The sequence below is a fragment of the Acomys minous genome (assembly GCF_964271855.1).
Source record: "Acomys minous genome assembly, chromosome: 2".
NCBI classification, from domain to species: domain Eukaryota; kingdom Metazoa; phylum Chordata; class Mammalia; order Rodentia; family Muridae; genus Acomys; species Acomys minous.
The window spans coordinates 147,021,571-147,045,318 of record NC_140484.1 but is presented as its reverse complement, the minus strand read 5'-3'; the positions used below and the strand labels follow the sequence as shown (position 1 = coordinate 147,045,318).

The 23,748-nt window shown below is 49.2% G+C and overlaps 1 protein-coding gene across 1 annotated transcript in view; it reads right to left on the bottom strand.

Annotated features, from left to right (window-relative positions):
* Positions 1–11,528, bottom strand: part of XYLT1 (xylosyltransferase 1) — a 294,773-nt gene extending 283,245 nt beyond the window's left edge. Inside the window, exon 1 of the mRNA XM_084774200.1 lies at positions 10,796–11,528. Coding sequence (XP_084630326.1) covers positions 10,796–11,146 — 351 coding nt within the window. The 5' untranslated portion in view covers positions 11,147–11,528. The remainder of the gene's footprint in view (positions 1–10,795) is intronic.
* Between the last annotated feature and the right edge of the window lie 12,220 nt (positions 11,529–23,748).

The following is a 23,748-nucleotide window of genomic DNA, read 5'->3' as shown; positions in this document are numbered from 1 at the left end:
AAAGCCTTTCCCATTTAGACTTCAGAGCAAAGCAACACAGTTATGTAGTCACTTCTGTGTGTACATGTTCATTGTGATGCACGTGCACGAGTGTGTGTGTGCATGAGTGTGTGTGTGTGTGCGCGCAGTTAAGAGGACCACTCCCAGTACTGTTCCTCGGGCACCATGAGTTTTGGAACGGTCTCTCACTACCCTGAGCTCGCCTGTTGGGCCCTCCGGGGATTCACCTGCCTCTGCCTCCCCAGCACAGGGATTGCAAACACCCACCACCACACCTGGTTTGTTTGGGGTTTGTTTTTGTTTTGCTTATTTGTTTTGTTTTCCAAGGTGAGTTCTGGGGATCCCATTCAAGCCTTCACACTTGTGTGGCACAGAACTTTCCAGACTCAGCCACCTCCACAGCCTTAGCATAACTGCCACCATAACAGCCAACACTCTTCACACAACAGGCTAATAAACATTTACAGAAGGTGACACTTCCTTGACAGTTATTAGCCATACCCAGTCGGGATCCAGTTAGGACTAGGGTTGGCATGGTGATGTTTACAGGCTGGTAAGGAACTTTTTTCTACTGATGCTCCCCCTATTATCCACATGTGAAGCCAACAGAGTGTTGAGGCTCACACTTTGATGACCTGACTAGATTTTTATGCTTTCCCTAATATGCATTTAAAAACACACACACAAAACTACTAGTAGCATTTTTAAATGTGCCCCCCCACCACCACCACCACAAGAAGTGGAGGAGGGGTGCAGCAGCAATGTCACAGGTACTATTTCTTGGTCTGACTGTGGGTATTTTGGCAGGTGCTCGGTTTGTGCCCACTTATCAAACCGTGCATAGAGAAGGGGGGGGATGGGGAGAGAGAGAGAGAGACAGAGACAGAGACAGAGACAGAGAGACAGAGAGAATAAGAACATAGAGTGGTCAAACGAACATTAAAAAAAACAACAACAACAAGAACCACAAGAATTGTATGCAGGCATGAACAGACGCAGCCCTTTATACACAGCTATGGGAGCTGTAGTGGTTTTCCTTTGTCTGGGCTAGGAATGGAAGACAGGGCCTTGCTGGTGTGAGGCAAGGACCCTGCTGCCACAGACTTCCTTGTGAGAGGTGTTAACCCTCCCGAAGGCCTTGGTGAGTTGGCATTGGTGCCTGCAGCTTACTTGGGATTCCTGCAGCCAGTTTTGGAACTCCTCTAGCAAAAAGCATCCTCCCAAAATATTCCATCCCTCACCCCAAAGTAAGTGAAATAAACGCCAAAAATAAAATGAACAGAACCAAACCGCCCCACCACAAGCTCAGCCTCCAGAAGCAGCATCCTTCTTTTCCCGAAGACCTCAATTGTCTTCACTCCTCAATCACTTAAATTTCACTTTACTGTGACCATTCTGCTGGTGCACCCTCCTGTGTCCCAACCCCAGCGAGCAGAAATCAGGGACTCAGCTACACCTCCCACATTTTACAGAGTGCCTGACACACAGCAGCCGCCCCCCTCAACCCCCCACCCCCACCCCCCGACCCCTGGCAAACAAAGAATCGATGTGGATAGCTCATGAGTGCGTTCATTCAATCACTCAATCAATGATCAGGGAGGAGAATGGGTAAAGAGCTACTCCCGACCCCACTCTGAGACAAGAGCCCAGCATCTACCTCTATAGGGCTTTCTGAGTAATAAGTAAGTGAGTAAAGACCACGTCAGAGGCGGCCTTTACCACAAGTGGCACAGAACCAGCCTCTCAGCTGCATTTGGCTGATCATACTTACTCTTCAGGCCTTTCAGCTACAAGAGGAGGAGCGTAGACCTCATGGGTAGAGCAGCTCAGCCCTCTGGACAGGAGGTTGTGAAACGAGGGAGATTGAAAAGTTTCTGGGCCCCCTTGACAACACCGATTCTCACTCATTTTCCCAGGAACTGCCTTTCTCTTTCATCCAATCCCAGCCCAGAAAAATTTTCCTCTGGCTGGCTGCTCATGATTATGACTCCAACCCGCCCCTGCCTGCTATATGCACCTTCCAGGAGGGCTTGGAGCACTAGATGGATAGATGGAAGGATGGGTGGAGGATGGATGGATGGATAAATGGATGGATGGATGGATGGATGGAAGGATGGAGGATGGATGGATGGAGGATGGATGGATGGATGGATGGATGGATGGATGGAGGATGGACAGACAGATGGACGGATGGATGAACGGACGGATGGATGGATGGATGGATGGACGGACGGACGGATGGATGGATGGAGGGTGGATGGATGGAGGATGGATGGATGCATTCATTCATTCATGGATACATGGATAGACCCGTGGATACACGGATGATCAGATGGATGCGTTGAAAGATGGGTGAATGGATAAGTGAGGACACATGAATAGAAGAGAGGAAAGAGGGTGCTGAAGACAAAAGGTTTACCAACAGTGAACTGAACTGGGCTCAGACACAGTCTCTGTAGTCAACCACCCTTCAACTCCTAGATCGGACTCTTCTCAGATATTTAACTTTCATCCAATTCATTGCACAGATTTCTTATTCCTAACCATTAAAAAAAAAAATGGAGACGAGACACCAGCCCTCACTTGTAGGCTGGTGTAAAGGACTCAGTAGGTGTAGAAACTATCTAGTTTCTGATAAACGGTAAGCAGTCAAGAACAGAAGTTTCCCTCCTTGGCATCATTATTGTCATGGTCTCCATGCAAGCATGTCTGGGAACCATTGCATCAACTTTGGCTTTGCAGCCCAGGGTCACAGGAAAGACCCCCAAGTAGGCACAAATGTGTCTTAGCACACTGATGAGTTAGCATCCTCTGGCACATTAGCCTGGATTAGATGCTGAGATAAGCCGGGGTCACCTGACTGGGGCAAGCCAGCTTTCAGCAGGAACAAATCCACTTCGTTGCCTTCAAGGGGCATGGGTGGAGGGGGAGACACCCTCAAAAGAATTAATTGAAAATGAGTTCCTGAAGGAGAGATAAACATGTTTTTTATGATCCCAAGTGTGGGATGTCGAACGATCTTGTGAGAGAACAGGTGAGGTTAATCCACTAGAAGACCGACCACCTCATGTGGCAGCTTGATTGCTGCCAGCCGAAAAGATCCCATGAACAGACTCTGGGAGGAGATATATAAATGAGCCCAGAACTGGAGGCGGGGCTTTTTGGAGACTTGGGATAGTTTTGGCTGTTCATCACTGCATTTCGAGATGCTTCTAGAGAGACACACTCGAGGGAAGGCTTCGGAGCTCTGGATCCTGCTGAGGTTCCGGGTTCTGGTTACTCCAGGTTCCAGCAGAAGAAATCCTGCTGATTACGTCAGGAGAATCATTCCTTGGAACTGATATTCTCACGGTTTTCTTAGTGTGTTCTTTAATCCTCTTTTCCTATTGTATTGGTTAGTCGGGTTATAAGTGATGTATGCTCAGTTAGTAAGTTGTTCATAGAATATATTGGATAAGCAAATTACAAGTTCCCATCTTTCCCCATCTGGGGTCTGCACTTCTGCACCCCTGACACTGACTGATGCCAGTCTCCCTCCCCAAGGCTACAGTGACACCCTCCTACCCCGCCCCCCCATCTTCTCTGTAAGTCCTTGGCTGATGGGGGAGAGACACCCTAGCCACAGGGCTCACAGAGGCTCAGCCTAGCAAGGTTCTTTACACAAACAAGTAACTCCTGCTGCAAGAGGAAGTACTCACGCGGACTGAGTGTTCCCAGAGATAACTCTTGCTCAATGGCCCAGGCCCTGAGGCTCCACCAGCGATAACCACTGGGCAGTTTAACTGCAGAGCAGAGTGGCAGGGACAGTGGTGAGAACATTTCCCACTGGCCTGGGAACCTTACACAACATCCTCCTGTCCCTTGTCCCTGAATCCAGGAGTCCTTTTCTGAGCAAGATGCAGGTCAGTTACTCTGTAGTAACTATGTTTCACTAGAGGCCACGCCTCTCTCATCCTTAAGCGCAGCCATGAAACCCTGTTTTCAGACGGGATGCACAGCACAGGATACAACGTAACAGAGACTAGGATGGGCAAGTTAAAATATAAAATATCCGTAATGGGACTGGAAGATGGAACTTCACACTGTGCCTTGCTTAATATATTATCAAACAGGAGAAACTTGTTGAAAGGGGAGTTTCTGGTGTGCCTGTCACCCAGATAAGGGGTAAGCACATGGTGTGAGGGATACATCCATTTGTTCCGTCACAGAAACCTGCTGTTGTGGTGGTTGCTTTGCTTTGTTCTGTTCGGTGTGTATGTCACAACACTTCGATGGACTCTGTCAATACGTGCAATGAGACTTTAAAACACTAAAACAAAACCTTGCCTTTGGGGTTTGGCATTCCGTTAGAGTCAGTGGAGTTACAGGGCACTACGTCAGATGGCGGCCTCTGCAAGGCCCTAGGCAGCAGAGAACACAGAGTAGAGCCCTCATTGTGTGGACAGCCTGGGTTCAAATCTCAGCCCTGCCGCTTCCAACTGTGCTATTCACATTGTTCTTCAGGGATCTGGTTCTTCACAAGAGTCCGCACAGGTTTTAGAAATCTGTTCAAGTGGAGTAATGACTTCTGAGACGCATACGGCTGCATGAGGGGGTTTTAAGGAGCTCAAAACTCGGGGCAGCATTGGTCGAGAAGCAGCCTGGGATTGCTTCCCGGTTTCTTCATCTAGATGAGCACGGCATGTGTCTTGTCCCACAGTGCGGGGAGGGTCCAGTGACACGACGAGATGGCGTCTGCAGAGCCCTTTTTTTAAACGCCTGCACTACAACTAGTAATCATAAGGCCAACAATTCCTACCTGTGCACATGCAGTTTCAATTTTGTGTGGAGCAAGTAATGGAACAGCTTGCTTCCTGGAGTGGAGGTGTGGGCGATGAGTGGATAGCAGATGGGTGAACGGACGGATACAGAGGGAGATAGAGACAGACAGACAGACAGCAGACAGACAGACAGACCGACTGACAGGCAGGCAGGCAGACAGGCAGACAGACAGACCGACAGGCAGGCAGACAGGCAGACAGACTGACAGACAGACAGACAGACAGGCAGGCAGGCAGGCAGGCAGGCACCTACCTACACAGGCTGGGAATTAGGTGGGAATAAATTTAATAGATGCAAAACACCAAGATGACGTCAGACATACAGCCGGCGTTCAATAAATGTTACTCCTCTATCTACCTACCTCACTCTGTCCTGTTCCAAGGCTGGCCCACACCAAAGGGCCCTGGGGCACACAACTGCAGAATTTCACTCAAAATCTATTGTGTGCAAGTAATTAACTTTGAAAAGGCCAATGTTTATTGCAAATACTCTAGGCTTTCCTTCTGAGAGACCAGTTAACACTGGCACAGACTGTGCCCAGAGCAAATCCGTTCTCTCTCTTCTTACCGCAAAGGGGCTCGAAGTTACAGAGAAGCAGAGAGGCCTGCCTGGACCACGGGACAAGACAGCGCAAAGCTGGGATCTGGCTCTCTGGGCATCAGAGGTTAGCCTACTGACTCTTACATTTATCCTGGGCCTACCACATGTTCCAAGCATGTGGAACACAGCTATAATGCCAGCACTGAGGAGGAGGAGGTAAGAGACAGATCCTGGAGTTCATCGGCAAGCCGGCCTAGTGGAATCAGTGAGCTTCAAGTGGTGCCGTGAGAGGCCCCTTCTCTGTCTGACTCCTTAAATTAGATTTTGCTGTGGGTGGTGTTTGTTACCCCTTCATTTCGCTTTCCCCAGAGCCACTACCCTTTGTTGTGGTAGACAACTATTAGAAACAAAGAGATGGGCTGGAGAGGTAGGTGGCTCAGCAGTTAGACACACAGGCTGCTCTCCCTGAGGTCCTGAGTTCAATTCCTAGCACCCACATGGCAGCTTGAAACCAGCTATGACTGCGGATTCATGTGGCCTGATGCCCTCTTCTGTTGTGGAGATGTAAATGCAGACTCATATATATCTTAGGAAAAGGAAAAAAAAAAAAAAAAAAAAAAGGAAGGGGGCTGGAGGAGAGAGGGCTCAGAAGTTAAGAGCCCTGGCTGCTCTTCCAGAGGTCCTGAGTTCAATTCCCAGCAACCACATGGTGGCTCACAACCACCTCTTCTGGCATGCAGGCATACATGCAGGCAGAACATTGTATAATAAATAAATAAATAAATAAATAAATAAATAAATCTTTTTTTAAAATAGGAAGAAAATAAGGAAGAGATATGGGGCTGGGTGTTGTGGTGCTGATAGGCAGATCCCGGGCGAGCCGGCCTGCTGGAATCCGTGACCTCCAGGTGCAGTGAGAGTCCTTGTTTCAAAAATTAAGCAAGGCAATGATGGAGAAGGCTTCCCAACACTGATCTTCAGCCTCTATACATGTGCCTACATCTACACACATACACCCAGATGCACATAAACATGACAGAGGGGGGAAGAAAAGTGAGCGATATTATGAAGAACCATCTGAAGGCTGGAGAACCCTGGCCTGCACAGTTATGTTGGTGGGGACATCTTGGGTTCTCTGCACACAGATTTGCCAGCCCTCTCACTGTAGGCAGAAGCCTCAAAATGTGTGAGAATGGGAGAAAAGCGACTACATACATGTATATACACCCGTGAAATGTCCTACTTCCTAAGTGCTCTGAAGTGCAAATCTCCTGAGCATAGCCACGACATCACAAGCGGAAAATTCTAACCCTGCTTCACATGACAGGTCACAGATAAAATGCAGGCACAAATAATGTGCAAAATTACCATTAGGCCACGTTTATAAGGTGTACACAGCGCATAAATGAATTGTTCAAGCTAGGTGTGGTTGCACATAGCTAGAATCCCAGGACGGTCATGATTTTGGCATTAGCCTGGGCTACACAGGAGGACAAGAAAAAGAACAACCAGGAGGAGGAGGAGGAAAGGGGAAAGAAAGGAGAGAGAGAGAGAGAGAGGGAGGGAGAGAGGGAGGGAGGGAGAGAAACAATAATTTTGTTTAATCTTGGGTCCTACCAGTCACCGTATCTTTTTACTTACATGCAAATATTTCAAAATATCTTTGAAAACTCCAAATCTTGAAACACTTCTTCATTCAAGGTATTTCAAATAATGGATACACAGCCTGTATTTATTATCTTATTACAAAATTAAATAAGCATTTCTGCTTTTGCATGTCTACTTTATTTAGCATTTGCAGTGTGTGGTTAAGCAGATGGTAATATCTGCATCAAGATAAACATTGTTCAAGGATGCACACTTCTGTACACAAAGTGTAATGCTTTGCTCAGACAAAATATTTCACTAGACGTGTGGGGGAAACAAACCAACCATGAAACACTCTCTGTTCTCTCTGCAAACATTTGGATAGAAAGAAAAAAGCTTTGCCTCCGACGCCACTGGCACCATCTTCCAAAGTCACTGCTGACGTCTGAAGGAGTCCAGACTTATCTGGGTAATGTGAAGAATGAGGAATCTCTGCTGAAAAACTGGCATTTCCAGGGGGTCAGACCATATATAAAACAAAACAAAACAAAACAAGACACCATTCTGCTGCAAGTGTGTAGCAGGCAAAGACACTAAAAACTTAGATTTCTTAAAGGAAAGTTACCAAGTGAATGAGTAACAGTGTATCTCAGGGCACAAGTGATAAATGCTGGGGCTCTGGGGACTCCAGCGAAGGAAAAGAAAATAAAGGTGTGACATTAACAGGCACAGCTTTCCTTTCCTCCCAAAGCCCTTGAAGACCTTCTGCTGGCTGATCTTTCTGACAGTCCCTTCGTCCCTCCTACGTCCCCTCATCTACAGCTCAATGCTCCCCGCCTTATACTCCCAGACTAAGTACAGCGCTTTTCTTACTAAAACCCAGACAGAACTCCCCGCTACAGAACTCAGCTGCAACCTTCATCAAGCTAGTACAAAAGAGCGGAGAGAGGCTGAGCGTAAAGGGGGTGCTACCAAACCTTTGTAGGGATGCCCGTCTCACCGCAGTCCCTGCACACGCCCTCTGACCCTGCCTGCGCACAAACCTGGATGCCGCTCCTCCCTTCCTAAGTGCCTCCAGTGCCCAGCCACAAGTACAAGTTTCGTACCTAGGTGCTGCTCTCCAAACATAAAAAGGCTCACAGTTCAGAAGCCGGGAGATGGGAGAGCAGCCCGAAGAAGCAGAGAAGTGTGGATTAGGGAATTCTCTTGCCGTAACAGTTGCTTGCCTCCCTTTACCTCACACCCCCAGCCAGGCCATGACTGGTCACCCTACACTTCCCCAGTCTGCCACAAAGCAGGGCACAGACATGAGCATCACTGTCCAAGCGAATGCTTCCTTGGTATCTGCAGAAGCCATATGGAAAACTCACAGGGACTGTGTGTGTGTGTGTGTGTGTGTGTGTGTGTGTGTGTGTGTGTGTGTGTGTGTACAGGGTTGCCCATTCATGTGCATGCACCTGCGTGTCTCACTCTTGAACGCCGCCCACCCCCACCCCCCACCCCCGGCCCCGAATCCCTCTGCAGCATCGTGTATACAGTCAGCCCAAGGCAGAGCCCGGAAATAAGTGGCATGTTGCAAGGGCCTCCGTGGTTGTTAGCAGTCTGTGGCTCTCTCTGCTTGAATCCCGAGCACCAGCGCTGGTGGACTTTGGGAACAGCCTGCCCCCTTCTGGTCTCCTTGAGCTCCATGAAAGGGCAGGGGTTGGGGTGGGCACAGCTTGAGAAGGACAAACAGACCCTTTGCTCTAGCCACCCTAAGCACAATGCCGCCCTGGGGATGAATGTGAGAAAGAAGACGGCGACAAGCATGTGACAGAAAACTCAAGTCCGGGAACAGCAACAAGACCGGACAGTTGACAACTACCAGGAATGGGAAAGCGAATGAAAAACAGAAAACAAAAGCAAAATACATGTATATCTACATGGGATGGTGAAGAAATGGTGACACTGGAAAATGGGAGGGAGGTGTACCCAAACCTACAGATAAAAGCAAAACTGCCCACAAGCCCAGGAACTCCGCTGCTAGGACCGGGAATCGAAAACACACGTTTAAAAGGGGGAAGTGGCTCCCTGCCGCCCACCTTTCCTACTCCAAACCTCATGTGACTGGGCTAGGACATGAGAGAATAATACTCGTAGCTGAACACACATAGAGGGCTTGTGGGTCGCTGCTCAGAACAGTGGGGAGTTAGGAAGAGACCAGCAGTTGGTTTCTTTCCTTTCTCAACAGGTGGTCTATGCACCCTGAAAGCACCTCCTGAACCCCGCTTGCAAACGGTACAGCGAGCCCCCTAGTCCCCTCTGCCTCCTGCCTGTTTCCACACTGGGCCAGCACTACAAGCTCTTAGTCCCTCCCACCTCCCAGTAGGTCTCCAATTCCAGAAAGAACACAGAATAGTGGATTTTTCAGCCAGACTACATGATCACTCAAAGGCAGTGAGTGCCTGGGTCCCCTCGGCTGTGAAGACGGACTCGCGGGCACCAAGAACGCTGGGGTTCTCATCCACAAGCCTTGTTCCACTCTAGGTGGACAGGTGAGGACAAGGTTTCTTGGTAGCCACCGGACAGCCAAAATGCCATCACATCAAGTCCCGAGACTGTTTCTGCCCACAGACACAAAGAGCTGCACTCAGGCAACAAGGGTCAAGCCAATCGCAAAGAATATGAGCGTTATCAGAAAGCATTTCTGACAAAGCTGTGCCCAGGCGGTCTTCAGCAAGGGCTGCCGGAGTGACACGCAGTGACTGTTCTCTCCTACAGATCCTAGAAACAACCCCCTGGTGGCTACTGTCCTTCAGATGCTAGGCAGCTCTCTGCAGGGAACAGGGATGATGGACAGACGGTCACATGGCATATCACACCAGTCCTCAGACAGACAGACAGACAGACAGACAGACGCACACTCATTCCCACGCCGAGCAGAGATCCTGTCCCATAGTTAGGGACTCAGACCTCCTGCTCTCTGAAGAAGGTAAAAAAGGATACTCCCAGATAAGTTGGGGACAGTGGTGGAAGACAGGCCGGTGCCCCACCTAGCCAGCCAGATGGCACTAGAAGAACCGTGGAAGACAGCTTCAGAGCCCGAACTGTCCACATCCCAGAAAGGCAAAGCACACCGGGAGGTGTGGTGATCTTGTGGCCAGACAGACAGACAGACACTAAGTGCCACAACGGACGACCCATGTCAAGTCAGAGACAGACAGCTGGGACCAAGGGGCAGTATGCTGAAGCTGCAGATCCCGGAGGAGGTGAAGTCAGGGAGGGTAAGAGATGGCAAGGTTAGGGACTGAGGAAGGTGAAAACAGGAGCAACAGACACCCAGAGGGGAAAACAGGACCCAAAGTCCTGATCAGGCATGCATGACCCATTGTTGATTTGGGTACCAGGGACATGGTGGAGGACTTGAGACTCTCATTCAAGGTCCCTTCTCGGTCCACAGCAAACAACTCAGACCAAAGAGGCTGCGTGGAGAACCACTCCTGAGCAGCGGCTGAGGAACCCGTCACGATCCGATGCACGCACTCGGGTGGGGAGTGAGGCATCAAAACGCCCCCACCCAGAGAGCAAGTAGGGAGCCCAGCAAGAGTGACAGGGAACAGGACCCCCTCAAAAGCGAGTCTCCCCTGGAGCTCACTTTCTAGACCCCAAGGGGGCGGTCCTCAGACTCCCGCACAGAGCAGCGCAGCTCAGTGCACGACCCTGCAGCTGCCCTGGGCAGTCAGGGCGCAGAGTCCCTTCGGATATCGGGACTTGGGTAGCCAGGACCGATGGGAGGGGTGGGTAGGATCGCCCATCTGTCTCTCTGTCAGCGAGGCTCGCGCAATCCCCTTCCGAAAGGGCACCTTACCCTCGCCCGGGCGGCCAGTGCCCCGCGGCTGGCAGGCTGCTGCGCGCGGGCTCCTCCGGGGCCGCCTCCCCGTGCTCCTCCTCCGCCGGCTCGGCCTCCAGGTCCTCCGCGGGCTGCGGGCGGATGGGCAGCCAGGTCCCTGCGCTCCCGGCGCGGGGCCGCGGGCTGCTGCTGCTGCTGCTGCTCGGCTGCTCCCGCCGCTGCCCCCGCGCGCCGCCGCTCTCCAGCCCCTGAGTCCAGGCTGCTGAAATTCCACACCACCAGCGTCTGCAGCAGCAGCACCATGAGCGCCGCCAGCAGCGCCGAGTGCGAGCGCCGCGCCAGCCTCCGGGCGCACGGCGCCGCCACCATCTTCCGCGGCGGCCCGGGGCGAGCGGGGTGCCGGGACACCCCGGTGCGCGCTCTATCCCCGGGGCTCCGCGCTCGGGCCCCGCCGCCGTCGCCCGGGCTCGCCGCTGCTCCTCCTACTGCTCCTCTCCTCCACCTCCTCCTCCTCCTCCTCCCTTTCCTCCTCTGCTGCCGCCGCCGCCGCCGCCGCCTCCACCGCCGCGGCGCGGAGTTTTCAGACGGGCAGGGACCCGGACGTCACCAGGAGGAGGGGAAGGCGGGAGGCGGGCGCGGGGAGGCCGCGGAGGGGGCGCGGCGCGCGCGCGCGCGGGGACACAGCGAGGGGTGGGAGCTTGCCCCGCGCGATCTTCCTTTCCCCCGGGCCAAGGTCCCTACCCAACCCCCAGGCTCTAGGGCGGGCTCTGGGGTTATTAGTGCTGAGGAAGGGGCCACCAGGGACGCGGGCCTTGAGCAGAGGGCGGGGCCTGGAGGAGGAGCCGAGGGCAGCGTGGGGAGGAGAAGGTGAGGGAGGGGGTGGGGCGAGGGGAATAGACAGACACCCCCAGAACAGGCGTGGGAACAGGGTGGGGGATGCGAAAAGGCCGGTGCTCTGTGTAGGGAGAGAGAGAGAGGGAAAGGGAGTGGGGGGACAGACGAGCCAACAGGGCACCTGGGGTTGCGGGGGTCAGGGAAAGGGAAAGGGGGTCCTAAGACCCTGTGTTCCATGTGGCTGAAAGCTGGAGGCGGAGTTGCAGGAGGCGCGGAGTTTTCTGCCCGGGGATCTTTGGTTGCACTGAGAAAACCTTGGCAGGTGGAGATGCAAGGAAACGTGGGAGTGTCACAGGTCCGTGCTCCTATAGCCCGGGATTCCTGGATCACTGACTGAAGCGATGGGGAGGAGATTCTCAATGACTCTCCGAGGTTAATCAGCACAAGTACTGTGACTTCTGAGTCACCCTCTCCTTTACCCACCTCCCCCCCATTCCCAGGGCCAACCAAAGACTCTGGGCTCACTGACTCACTCCTCTGGTCCCCAAGGACTCACAGTCCAACATCCTCCAAATCCAGTTGGCAAGTAGATGCTTTGGTGGCTAAAGGAGTTTCCCAACCTTCCCAGGCCACAAGCTGAAGGCGCCCTCCCAGCCGCTGCAAGCTCTCTAGTTTCCATCCTGCCGTCCTGATGTCTGACTCCCTGTGAGCACCAGGTTTAGAGCTGGGTAAACCCAGCCTTGCTTTGTAAGAAGAAGCGCTCTCCCCTGTGCTGGTTGGTGACCTTGAGCCAGCAGGAGAGCTCCCCTTGGCCTTGGCCTGCTCTCTGTCCTCTGTCAGTGAGAGTTTGGGAGGAATCATCTCTCCGAAGTCACATGTGATCCAAGCACTCTCCGACTCAGTCTTAACTGTCTTTGCCTTTTGATGCATAGCAACTATGAATGTCTGCCCATGGATAGGACTGGGGTGTGTGTCAGTGAGTTGGGGATTAACGGTGAATTCTTGGCCTTTTGTCTCCTCCCTTTTGAACTCCATCCTGGTTTTCAGAGGGTAGAGAGCAGACAGAATCTACCAGAGAACCAGACAAACAGTGACAAGAAATGGACCCTTCCATGCGTTGCACCAGTGTTGGGGGTGGGGTGGGGTGGGGGACTGACTTGTGTCAGATGTTGGGCCAGGTACAAGGATCTCGGGTGATTGAGGATGCAGTGAGCCTAAAGGCCAGAGGAGGCAGATGTAGGCCTGGCATCTCAAAGGGAAATGTGGTCAGCATCACTACAGAGATTTGCAAAGGGGCCATGGGTTCCTGACAGTGCTGCTGGAACAGCTTGTGTCCTCCTCAGCCTGAAGGCCAGGCCAGAGCCCACCTTCCAGCTCTGCAGCCAGACACAGAGGCCTTCCCACGAGGCAGCTCCCTTGGCTCACCAGTCTCCTCTTATCTGCGTATCAATTGGAAATATTTATAGTCAGTGTAATAAAACACCTGGTTGAACAATCTAAAAATAAACAAACTTTACCGGATCATATAGCTAGTTATTTCAGAGGGCTGACCCCAGGCGTGGCTTGATCCAGCAACTCAAAACAACCGCTGCATGTTGCACAGGGTCTCTTCCCATCGGAACACCATAAGAAACCTGGCTTCTGTGCCTGAGACTGGCTGCAACTTTGGTTTAGTTCTAGTCCAGATTTCTCTTAGGCGATGAAGAAAGATTTTTCTTTTGGAGTCGTTTATGGGTCCTAAGTTACCGCTAAAAACTAGTCACAAGACCCAGGCAGTCAGATGACGGAAATGAATCTAACCAAGATCCCATGATTCACCTCTGGCCTTGGGGTGAGTTATCCCTGTTAGCCATTCTGACATTCTGTAGAGCCAGGTGAACGGGAGCAGACAGGTGCAGAAGAGTGGCCCCCTGTCTATCTCGGCAGTCTCCGCTGGGCTCCCCACATCACGGTCAGGTCATCTCCCCTCCGAGGAGTCCAGGTTTCTTAGCGCTAAGTGAGTAACTAGAGGTGTAAAAACAGCATCCCGGTCCCCAGGGCACCTTTGCTTCAAGCTCTCTAATGCCTTTTTGCCTGTAAAGCAGCGATGACCTATGCTTCCTCCACATGACACAGTTCGCAGCAGCCCTCCAGGGCGCGGGCTGTGATTCAGCTCCCTCAGGGCCCCAGTGCCTCAGCACTGAGGTTAAAGAGCCCAGGTCCAAATCCCTGGAGAAGCAGAGCTGTTTATCTTTGACTCATAAAAAGCCACGTAAGAAAGAGGTTCAGTTGCCCTGGACAGGTTAGAGACGTTATAAACAGCTCATTTGATGGGTTCTGGAGGGACATTTACCTGAGGTGGATCCTGGGATTATCTTCTGCCTCCAAGACAGCTAGCCCTTCAAACATTTCAGAGTGGGTGGGGAGGTGAAAATGGAAGAGAAGAAGAGATGGTTGGAAGATGGCATGAATTGGGGTCCCTAAAATGTCCGTCTCAGTATGGCAGACACAGTCAGCTGGGAGATCTGAGCTTGCTGAAAACTCTGAACAGAAATGACCTCTTTGCATTAAGAGAGACAAGACTTTTCATTTTCCAGTTGTACACAGAGAAGCAGGCAGCCCTGATGGAAAAAACGGAGGCCAGGGCCCTGCTAGAGATTCAGCAGTTGTCACCAGCCACCGTATCCAGAGTCCTCAGGATTTTCAAAGCTCAGTTTTTCATTCCACAAAGATGCATGGGACCCTATTACATGCAGGCACCCTGCTGGGCAAGCGAAATCTGGCGATGATGAAGATTCCCCCAAGGAACCTTTCTTTTTAAACACGGCTCCCAAGTTCCCGTGCTATGGCTCCCAGGAGCCAGAGCTCTGGAGAAGTTTCGCCTGATTTGTGGGATTCGTACCCCAAATGCCAAACCTTGTATTCTCCATCACTTCAAGGATGGAAGACTAAATCACTCACGGGGCATTTTGAGTTATTGGGTGTGCCCGGCTCTCAGCTAGCGAATGCAAAGGAAATGCTTAGGACAGCCTTCACCCTCTAGGCCAGAGGCACAAGAAAGGTCATTGACAGCAATTCCAAGGCAGCCTCAGGGGGTGGATTTTGGTTTGGTTGGATGTTGTTTATTTCTCTTTGATTTTTGGCCTGGAAGTTTAAAGAAGGCAGGCATATTTCCCTAGCCCCTCAGCTTCATTTTAATGGAGTCTTTAAGTGTCCATTGTAAATTCTATGCCTCAGTTTTCTCATCCATAAAACAAGGCTTAAAATAATGGGACCTTTATTGACACTTTCTCATAAGGATTAAATGAGGTAACTCACAGAAATAACTTTTCACATCCAGACTGGCACATGAAGCCAACCTTGGTGGCACACACACACACACACACACACACACACACACACACACACTTGGAAGATGCAGGAAAGAGAATTACAAGTTCAAGGCTAGCCTGGAATACACAGCTTGAGGCTAGCCTGGAGTACATAGCAAACTCCGTTCTATCATAGTTAAATGGCCAGGTGCGTTAGAGAGGAGAAGGGTTAGTCATGGAAGGCTGCCTGGAGGAGGCTGCATAACGCCAGGACTTTGAGACACTCTCGTATCTCCATGGGTAGCAAATTTTTGCAGCATTTCTTTACCTCTGCTCTCTCTGTCACTTGGTACCGTGCAAGGCTTTGGGTGAGTTCTGGATGTAGAGTGAGCATCCATCAGTTACAGTGTTGGGGGGAAGGTACAATGAGCCAGGGGCGTTCTTCCACAGTGAAGGAGGTGGTGTTCAAAGCCTGGCACAAACCTGGCCTTAAATACCATCTCAGCAACATTTTCCTTTCATGACCTGCAAGCAGATTGCACATCTTTGACTCTCAGTATTGTGAAGCAGAAAAAAGTAAAAGAAGACCCCATGTCTTCCAGGGCACATAAAAATGGTGACATTGTAAGTAACAGCGTGTCGTCTATTTCATGCGAGGTGGAGGGATTAGCCAGTGCAGGGTGGAAAGACTCTCGGGTCACCACCCGATCGCCAGGGAAAGAAATTTCCCGTCCTTTCTGAATGTTCCAGCCACAGGGCTCTGGAGAGCCGGGGCTTCGCATGCCTCCTTCTGAATTTAAATAAACTTCAGACTAACAGTCAAATTTAGTGAGGTATATGGTTTCCGTTTTAATCTCAATCACGTCTGTTTCTTGTTTTTTATAGTTGGTTTTTACCCAAATGCTACCAATTGACCCGACTTTGCTCTTCAAAAGAATTTTTAAAAACCACCCCTCCTGAGTTTCACTTCTGCATCAACACAGATGTGGGGAGGAGCGGGTGGCTCACCTGCGCGTGCTTCATGGTGTGACACTCCTGCATGGAACACCTTTCACCCCCAGGACCCTGAATGTCTCCAGCAAATGCCCATAGTTCACAAGCCGACAGGCTCTGAGCAGCAGGGTCACAGAAGCCCCGACAGAGTGTAGACTGTGGGTAGACACTCTCTGTCCTTCACCCCATCCCACTCACGGGAAGGGCGTGGCTGTGTCAGGCCCCACTTGTGGACGCTCCACGGCTGACCCTTAGATGTATTTCCAGGAATTCTTTCATCAGCAGATGGCGCCCTAGTTAGCAAATAACTTTCCGGTGGCCAGTTTCCTGCAGGCGAGATCTGGAGACAGCAAGGAAAAAAAAGGGGGTGCTAGGTGAAAATGTGCATAGAGCAGGCTCACGGGTTTGTAAGCATTAGTGGCTACAGAAAGCATCATGTAAGGTCAGTGAGAAATACTGTCCTTGATTGAGAGTCTCTGCTTGTTTGAAACCAGCACTTGGTACTGTGAAGTCTCACATCCTTAACTATAAGCTGACAATGCTCTCATGGATGAGAAGGGGAGCAGATGACTCCATCTCCAGGTCTCAAACCAGACCCATGGAGAGGTTTCCTTTAAAACAAATGCGGTGGTCCCAGATATGGCTCCCGGGACTCCAGGTGTGCCGGCAAGTGCATCTATCCCTCTGCGGCTGCCGGCATCTTTCTCTGACATCAGAGACCAGTATCTTGGCCTTCCAATGTGCACTGAAGACCATCAACTCTCCAGTGCCAGGCTGGGGTTGCTGAGATTTCCGGCCTTGTGTGTTGAGCAACTTCGAGAGTGCCCAGCACTCAGACATCATTGGACTATCTTGCCCCTGTAGTGAGAGCCAGGCTAATAAATCCCCTTTGCTCGTCCTACCTGCTTTGTTCCTCGGCAACCCACATCTGACACAACCACCAAGGCCAAGAATGATGATGGATGCTGACAGGGCACAGCCTTTAGCATTGATTAGAGGCTATTACAAAGGTATCACACACTTCAGCCCATCACATAATGCAAATACGGAGTGAGAACAGCCTTGGTACCCAGGGTAGGGCTCCATGGAAACTCAACCATGACCAAGGCACCACAGAAGGCTCCTATTGCTGTGGACCTTGTACCCAATAGGACAGGTGCATCGGGATAACCAGGTAAATTTGCAAACAAACAGCATTGGAGAAAGCTGAATGCAATGAAGGGAAGGAAAATCAAGAGACGTACAGGAGTGAAATAGGGTAGGCCAAGTCCCCGCCAGCCACAGGGAAGGCGTCATGATGTGATGACCTTGGAATAGTAAAGACCTTTTCCTTGAGATGCAGTTCTTACAGGAATATGATTCCTTTTATGCCTCCAAAATTCACCATGGACTGAACCAATGACTATAGGTCTATTTTTTTTTCTAGCATATAAAAACACTCTTGGGGTCTCCATGTGAAGACTATTGCTATAATTCATTGGTTTTTTTGTGGTTGGTATTTTCACAATGATTTATAAAAAAAAGCTAGCTACTTGTGGGGATATATCAAGAGCCATAGAATGATTTGAAGGGGGGATTTACAAAATAAGGAAAAAGATAAAATGTACCATCTTAGGCTTGGAAAGATAAGCTCAGTCCACAAAGTGTTTTCTAGGGAACCATAAGAACCTGAGTTTGATCACCAGATCAAACATGAGGCACTGTGATGTGCGTGCAGAACCCCAGCCAGCACCAGCCAGGCAGAGACAGGTGCATCCCTGCGACTTGCTGGCCAACCAGTCTAACTTCCAGGCTAGGGAGAGACCCTGTCTCAAAAAACAACCAACCAACCAACCAACCAACAAAAACCAACCAAACAAATAAACAAAAAACCAAACCAAACCAAATCAAAACAAAACAAAACCCAAGGCAGACAGAGATAGTCCTCTGTCCTGCCCATGCACACGTTCACATACACATGCACATACATATACACACCATATGCACACATGCTCATGTATTATGCACACAAGCACCCACATGCGCAAAGGCACACATGGATGCTCGTGCTCGTGCACACATGTAATGAGAATTGTGTGATTCTAGTTTCTTTTTAAAAAATACAGAAATATGATAAGAATATATGTTTTCATTTTAACCCCAGGTGTGGGGGATATAAGGCAATGATTTGCCTTGTGCTCTCACAGAGGTGTGACTTTGCCAGCTGCAAATCGTCTCTCCAGTTGTGTGACGGAGTTCTGAGGACTTTTCAGAGGGTACATACATGCTAGGGCCCTGACAGAACATGTTGGTTGCTGTTGGTCATGGTTTGTTAAGTAGTTGTATGCAAAGAAGAAATTAGATATCCTTGTCCCAAGGAGTTTTGTGTCTCTCATCAGCAGGAAGTTGTCTAAACCCATGACTTTATTCAGGGATTGCTTTCCTTTCCTATCTAGTTCTCTCTCCCTCCTTCCCTCCCTCCGTCCCCACCCCCACCCCCCACCCCCGCCTCATATCTAGTTAGTGTTACGGGGTTGAAAGGGGAAAGAAATGGAGTGGGAAAGGATGGAAGAAAGAACCCACAAAGCAGCAAAAACTAGTCACATGCGCACATGCGCGTACTCTGTGATGTCTTACCAACAAAGAACAGGAAGCACCTGGCGTATTGCGCTTGCTCTTCCTCATCCAGATACCGCTTTGTCTGACTCACTTCACCGCCTCAGGCACTCCCAAAGCCCCTTCTGCCACAGGTGCTGCTGCCCAGCCCTGGATCTTTGGGGGGGGGTCGGTCAACCTCAGCCCTGTAAACCCAAAACTGCCTCCCAACCTGATTGGCAGCATCTGCTCTGCTCCCGGCAAAATCAGCTTGTTCTGCAATCTACTGCTGGTTCCCTTGCAGACTCCAGAATCTCTTATACCCAAGGACTCCACTCCAGAGAGGCTTCAGAGACGTTCTGGAAAGTTCTTTGTTATGTCGGCATGCACCCATTGCCTATCGGTACTTGTTCGCCCTCCCCGCTTCCTGTTCGGTAATGTACTATGATTTTGCCTGAACTGACACTGTGCCCGAGACAAGCGCAGTGGTTATCAGTCTTCTGGCTAGCAGTGATGTGAGGAAGGGTGGTAAGGAACCAGTGGGAAACACGCAAGAAATACTCCCCGGTGAAGGCATTAAACGCACTGAGGTCAGTTGCCCCTTGCCCCTCTCTCGTTTCCATTCTTCCTAACTGGCATGTAGAGTGTACGGGGGAGGGGGGGTGGCAGCCACACCACGGCCAAGAGAACACAGGGGGTGAGCCAGACAGGTAGGAGCAGCCCGGGATGCTGTAACCTTTGAGTCCATGACCTCTTTCCTCATGGTACCCTTCGTGCTAGCTTCCTCGTCACCTTCGGAACTCACCAGAAGGATGCACTCACCTCAGAGCCTTGCCCTGTTTGTTCACTCTGCCTTTGCTCAGATGGCTGGCCGTCCCTCTAGGCTCTGCTCCTGGTCATACCAGAGGCCTCAGAGGCTGGGCCAGCGCCATCAGTCAGCTCGACACGGTTCCCATCTCTCCCAACGGCCAAACTACCTCGATCACACACTCCGTGCAGCCAGGCTTCCTCTGTCTTAGGCGTTGCTGTGCGTCATGCTAACCCCTTGGCACACTGTCAGTATCCTATCACAGTCCAGAGACAGCTAAGGGTGAATGTTGTCCTGGCTTGGGGGGAACAACAGGAATAAATGTTATATAAAATGTCACATAAAAAAGAGCCCATGTCTGCTACAGAATGAGGTGGCCACGGACAAGACGGTTGCGCCCACCATGAGTATCAGACGCAGCCTGTGGCTGAGGACTCAGGATGCAAACCGCCCAGCTGAGAATGCCACACTCTTTCGCCGACCTGTAAACCTTGCTGTGACCAAATGCTTGGCAAAAGTGGTCTAAGGGAAGAAGGTGTCTTTCTGAGATCGTCCCACTGTGGTGAGGAAGGCATGGGAGCAGGTTGTACACGTCTCATCCACAACCAAGTGGGACAGGACTGTAAGACCTCAGAGTCAGGCCCCAGTGGCATACTTGTTCCCACAAGGCTCCATTTTTAAAGGTTCCACAGCCTCCTCAAACAACACCACTAGAGTGAAGCCAAGTGTTCAACCACGTGTGATTGTAACGGGCAGTTCATACTCCAACTTTGGACTGCTCTTTCTGTCTGTGCCTTTCTGCACATGCAAAGCTGGGAGTGCACTGAATCCTCCTCCTGGCATCGTCAGGGGACTTAAGTGAATGAATAAATGAATGAATGAATATTTAAAGACCTCACTGTGGTCCCAAGCTCCTGCTGCTGCCTCGCACACAGACTGAAAACTATTATAAAAACAATGAGAACTTGATAAAATAAACACATATATATTTGAAGAAATCAATACACTTGTTTTTCATAGCAACTAGATAAATAGAAATAAAAATGAGGAGGGACATGAAGAAAGCACTGAGAGCAGCCCGCAAACTCAATTCCCCAGCTTCACTGAGAAGGAGAGGTACCTAAGCAGAAAGCAAATAGCCCCGTTCTTTAAATCATAAAGTCTATTATACATCCAGGCAGAGAGAAAACCTCAACAAATATAATAAAAAGGACTTTTCTTAAGCTAATTCTCTGTGAACGTAATCCAGTGGTTTTAGAAATGTTTTATTTTTAACAACATAAAATCTGGGACATACAATCTTGCACAATTCATCCTTAACAACACCTACTGGACTTGAAGGATTGCACTCGTGTGTGTGTGTGTGTGTGTGTGTGTGTGTGTGTGTGTGTGTATGCAAAACAATATAATTAAAAGGTCATGAATCTGACAGAGAGTAGGGGGAACATGAGAGGCACCGGAGGGTGGAGAAGCAAGGAAAATAGTGTAAATACAATGTTCATGTATGAAATTCTAAAACAATTTAATAAAATTAAAGGCCAAAATAAAAGCATATTTACATAAAGTTGTAGACTACAATGTTTTCCTTATACAAATGACTAGGAAAATAACCAGAGGTCTTACTAAGAAAACAAAAGATTAAAAACAATAATAATAACAACAAAGGCATGATAACACAAAGCTGCCATCCAGAATGCCACAGACTGAGGCAGGTAGATCTTGAATGAGAGGCTAGCCTGGGCTATATAGCAAATTCCAGGCCAGGTTAGGTTATGTAGCATGACCTTGCCTCAGAAACAAATTTTTTAAAAAAAGGAAAGCAAAGCAAAAGTAATTTTAGACAGAAAGCCAACAATGAGAGAAGCAGCCATGTGAGGATTTCAGAAACTTGGGCTTCAGAAGGGACAGAGACGCAGAATGCCTTTTAGTGAGAGATTTATGGGGGGACTTCTTAACCCTGCCAGAGACAGCATGTGGGGGCTCTCTGGCTGAGCTCTGAATACATGGAGGAGCAGGAGTCTGAGATAAGTAGCCCATAATTAACACTTGTTTTCAGGTTCTTCCAACTCAGGGTGGGGGGGAAGGGGGTGGGGGGGAGGGGGGCGGGGCTCCTACCCTTAGTGTTTCTATCCCATGGCGTGTGCCACCTGCCTCTCTCCCCTCCCACCATTGCTTAGAGTGCCCGTAAACTTCCTCTGGAGAAGTGAGAACTACGTGTCCAAAGGCAGCCTCTCCCCACAGGGCACCGCCATGCCCTCCAGAGCAGCCTGGGGATAGAGAAGGAAGCTGCTGTGGACATTCTCACCCAAGCCTGACTCTAGAAAATATAAGTATAAACTATGGCTGAGGAAGGAAATAAGTTCAAAGCCTTTTCTGAATTATTATTCTTTGTTTGTTTGTTTATTGTGATATGGGACAAGTGCTACATTCCTCAGCATTCTGAAAAGCTTGTTTTCGTTTTTTTAAATACTGGATTAACTCCCCAGAAACCTAATTTAGGGCAAAAGCAACAGTTATGTCAAAAAAAGGTAATGGAGATCTCAGACCTGAGGGGACAGTAGGAGAGGGAGTTTGTCCTGCGACTTTATGCCCAGTCTATCATCTGATCACCTAAAAGGCTAATTTCTTTAAATAAATTATATAAAAAAAAAACTTGAGGCAAGGCAAGACATTTGAAGACACAAGTCACTGAAAAGAGAAGCAGGCTTCACCCTTGAAAATGTTTTCCGATCAGAGGTAAGCTGAGTTGTTTATCAGTGTCTATAAACAGAGGTCCCCACTGCTATTTGAATTTTTCTGAATCCCACACATGGCTCTCTGACCTGACTGTGTGACACATTCATCTGCTGAGGCTTGAAAACTGATAATATCCCAGTTCCCAACTGGCAGTTGCCATGCATTCAGCCCAGGGTGTCAGAGAATTGGCATCACCTCAGCTCTCCTGTAGGCAAGCCAGGGCTCCTAGCCCATGCCACAGAGACCACCGCTGGAGTCATCAGTTCAAAGTCCAGTTCTAAGGCAGCTCAGAGGCAGAGCACCTGGAATGACAGAGTTAGTCTGGTGTGTGCAAGACTTTGGCTTCTATTTCAAACACACACACACACACACACACACACACACACACACACAGTTCTAGTAAAGATTACACCAACAATAGGAAATAATCTTTACTTAAAAATAGAAACAAGCCTCTCAATTAAAGGAATAAAGTGTAATGACCACGCAGTGGCTACTCCAAGAATGTGAGGAGTTCAACACAGGTTTGTATCAGGTAAGGCCTCAGCAAAAGCCATGATGATGTCAGGTAGCCAAAAGAGCAAGCTAAGAAGCTGTTGACCATGTGACAGCCTTGTCTAACAAGACACAGAGTGAAATACTCACAGAGGGGAATCACTGACTGTAATGAAGGCTGTTAAGCCAAACTCTGTGGAAAATGGCAAAATTACAATCTTAAAATAATCACAGAAGTTCTTGTCAACGCGCCAAAGAAGAAAACAAAATGACCAGTGTAAGCTTGGGACGAGCCACATCTCTCTGATCACTTTGTGCTGATGGCTTGCTTGTATAATTGGAAACTCAGTGGTCTCTCAAAAGAGGAAAGAAGGAGGGAGGGAGGGAGGGAGGGAGGGAGGGAGGGAGGGAGGGAGGGAGGGAAGGAGGGGGGGGAGGCAGGAGTAGTATTTGTTTGAATACCAGCAGCAACAGAAGTGGATGGCTCCACTACTAATCACGTCCCCGTCTACCCAGTGCTGCCCTTGAAGTGGATATGGAGGAAACAGTGGAGTCACTACAGCGCTGGATACAAGGCGTTAGTGTAATTTAGGGAGGCAAGTAAGGAAAGTTCAGAAACAATATGGAGCAACTTCTAAAAATAATTTTCAAAATGTCATTGCATGTTGTTCAAGCGAGAATAAATATTGTTGTCTTGAATGGGAAGATAGTTTACAAAGTGAAACCATTTTTTAAAACCCTGCCAAACTATCTTGAAACTCCAGCATCAATTAAAAATTAGTATTTATTTTAATGTCAGAGAGGGGGACTGGGTTATTGAATTCATCAAATACTGGAATAAACCAAACTAATATATACATGCATGTCTAAATGTACATATAAAAGACAACTATGTGTATTTATCAAAATGTATCTTGCTACATATTATATTAATATGTATAATATGTTAATAAGCATCAGAACATACTGTACTATGCTGCATTATATAACTATTAATTATACTGTATGTTATATTAATATTCATCAGAATGTATTTATACTATATATTAATATGCATGATGTTATATATTAACATTCATCAGAAAACATTGTGCTATATATCATATTAATATGCATACTACTATATATTACATTATGCTATGCATTAGTATGAATCGTAATGTATTATGAAATCAAACATAACCTATAAATATGGCATCATAGGTTTAGAAACAGGAAAATCTAGGATCCCTATAAAGGAA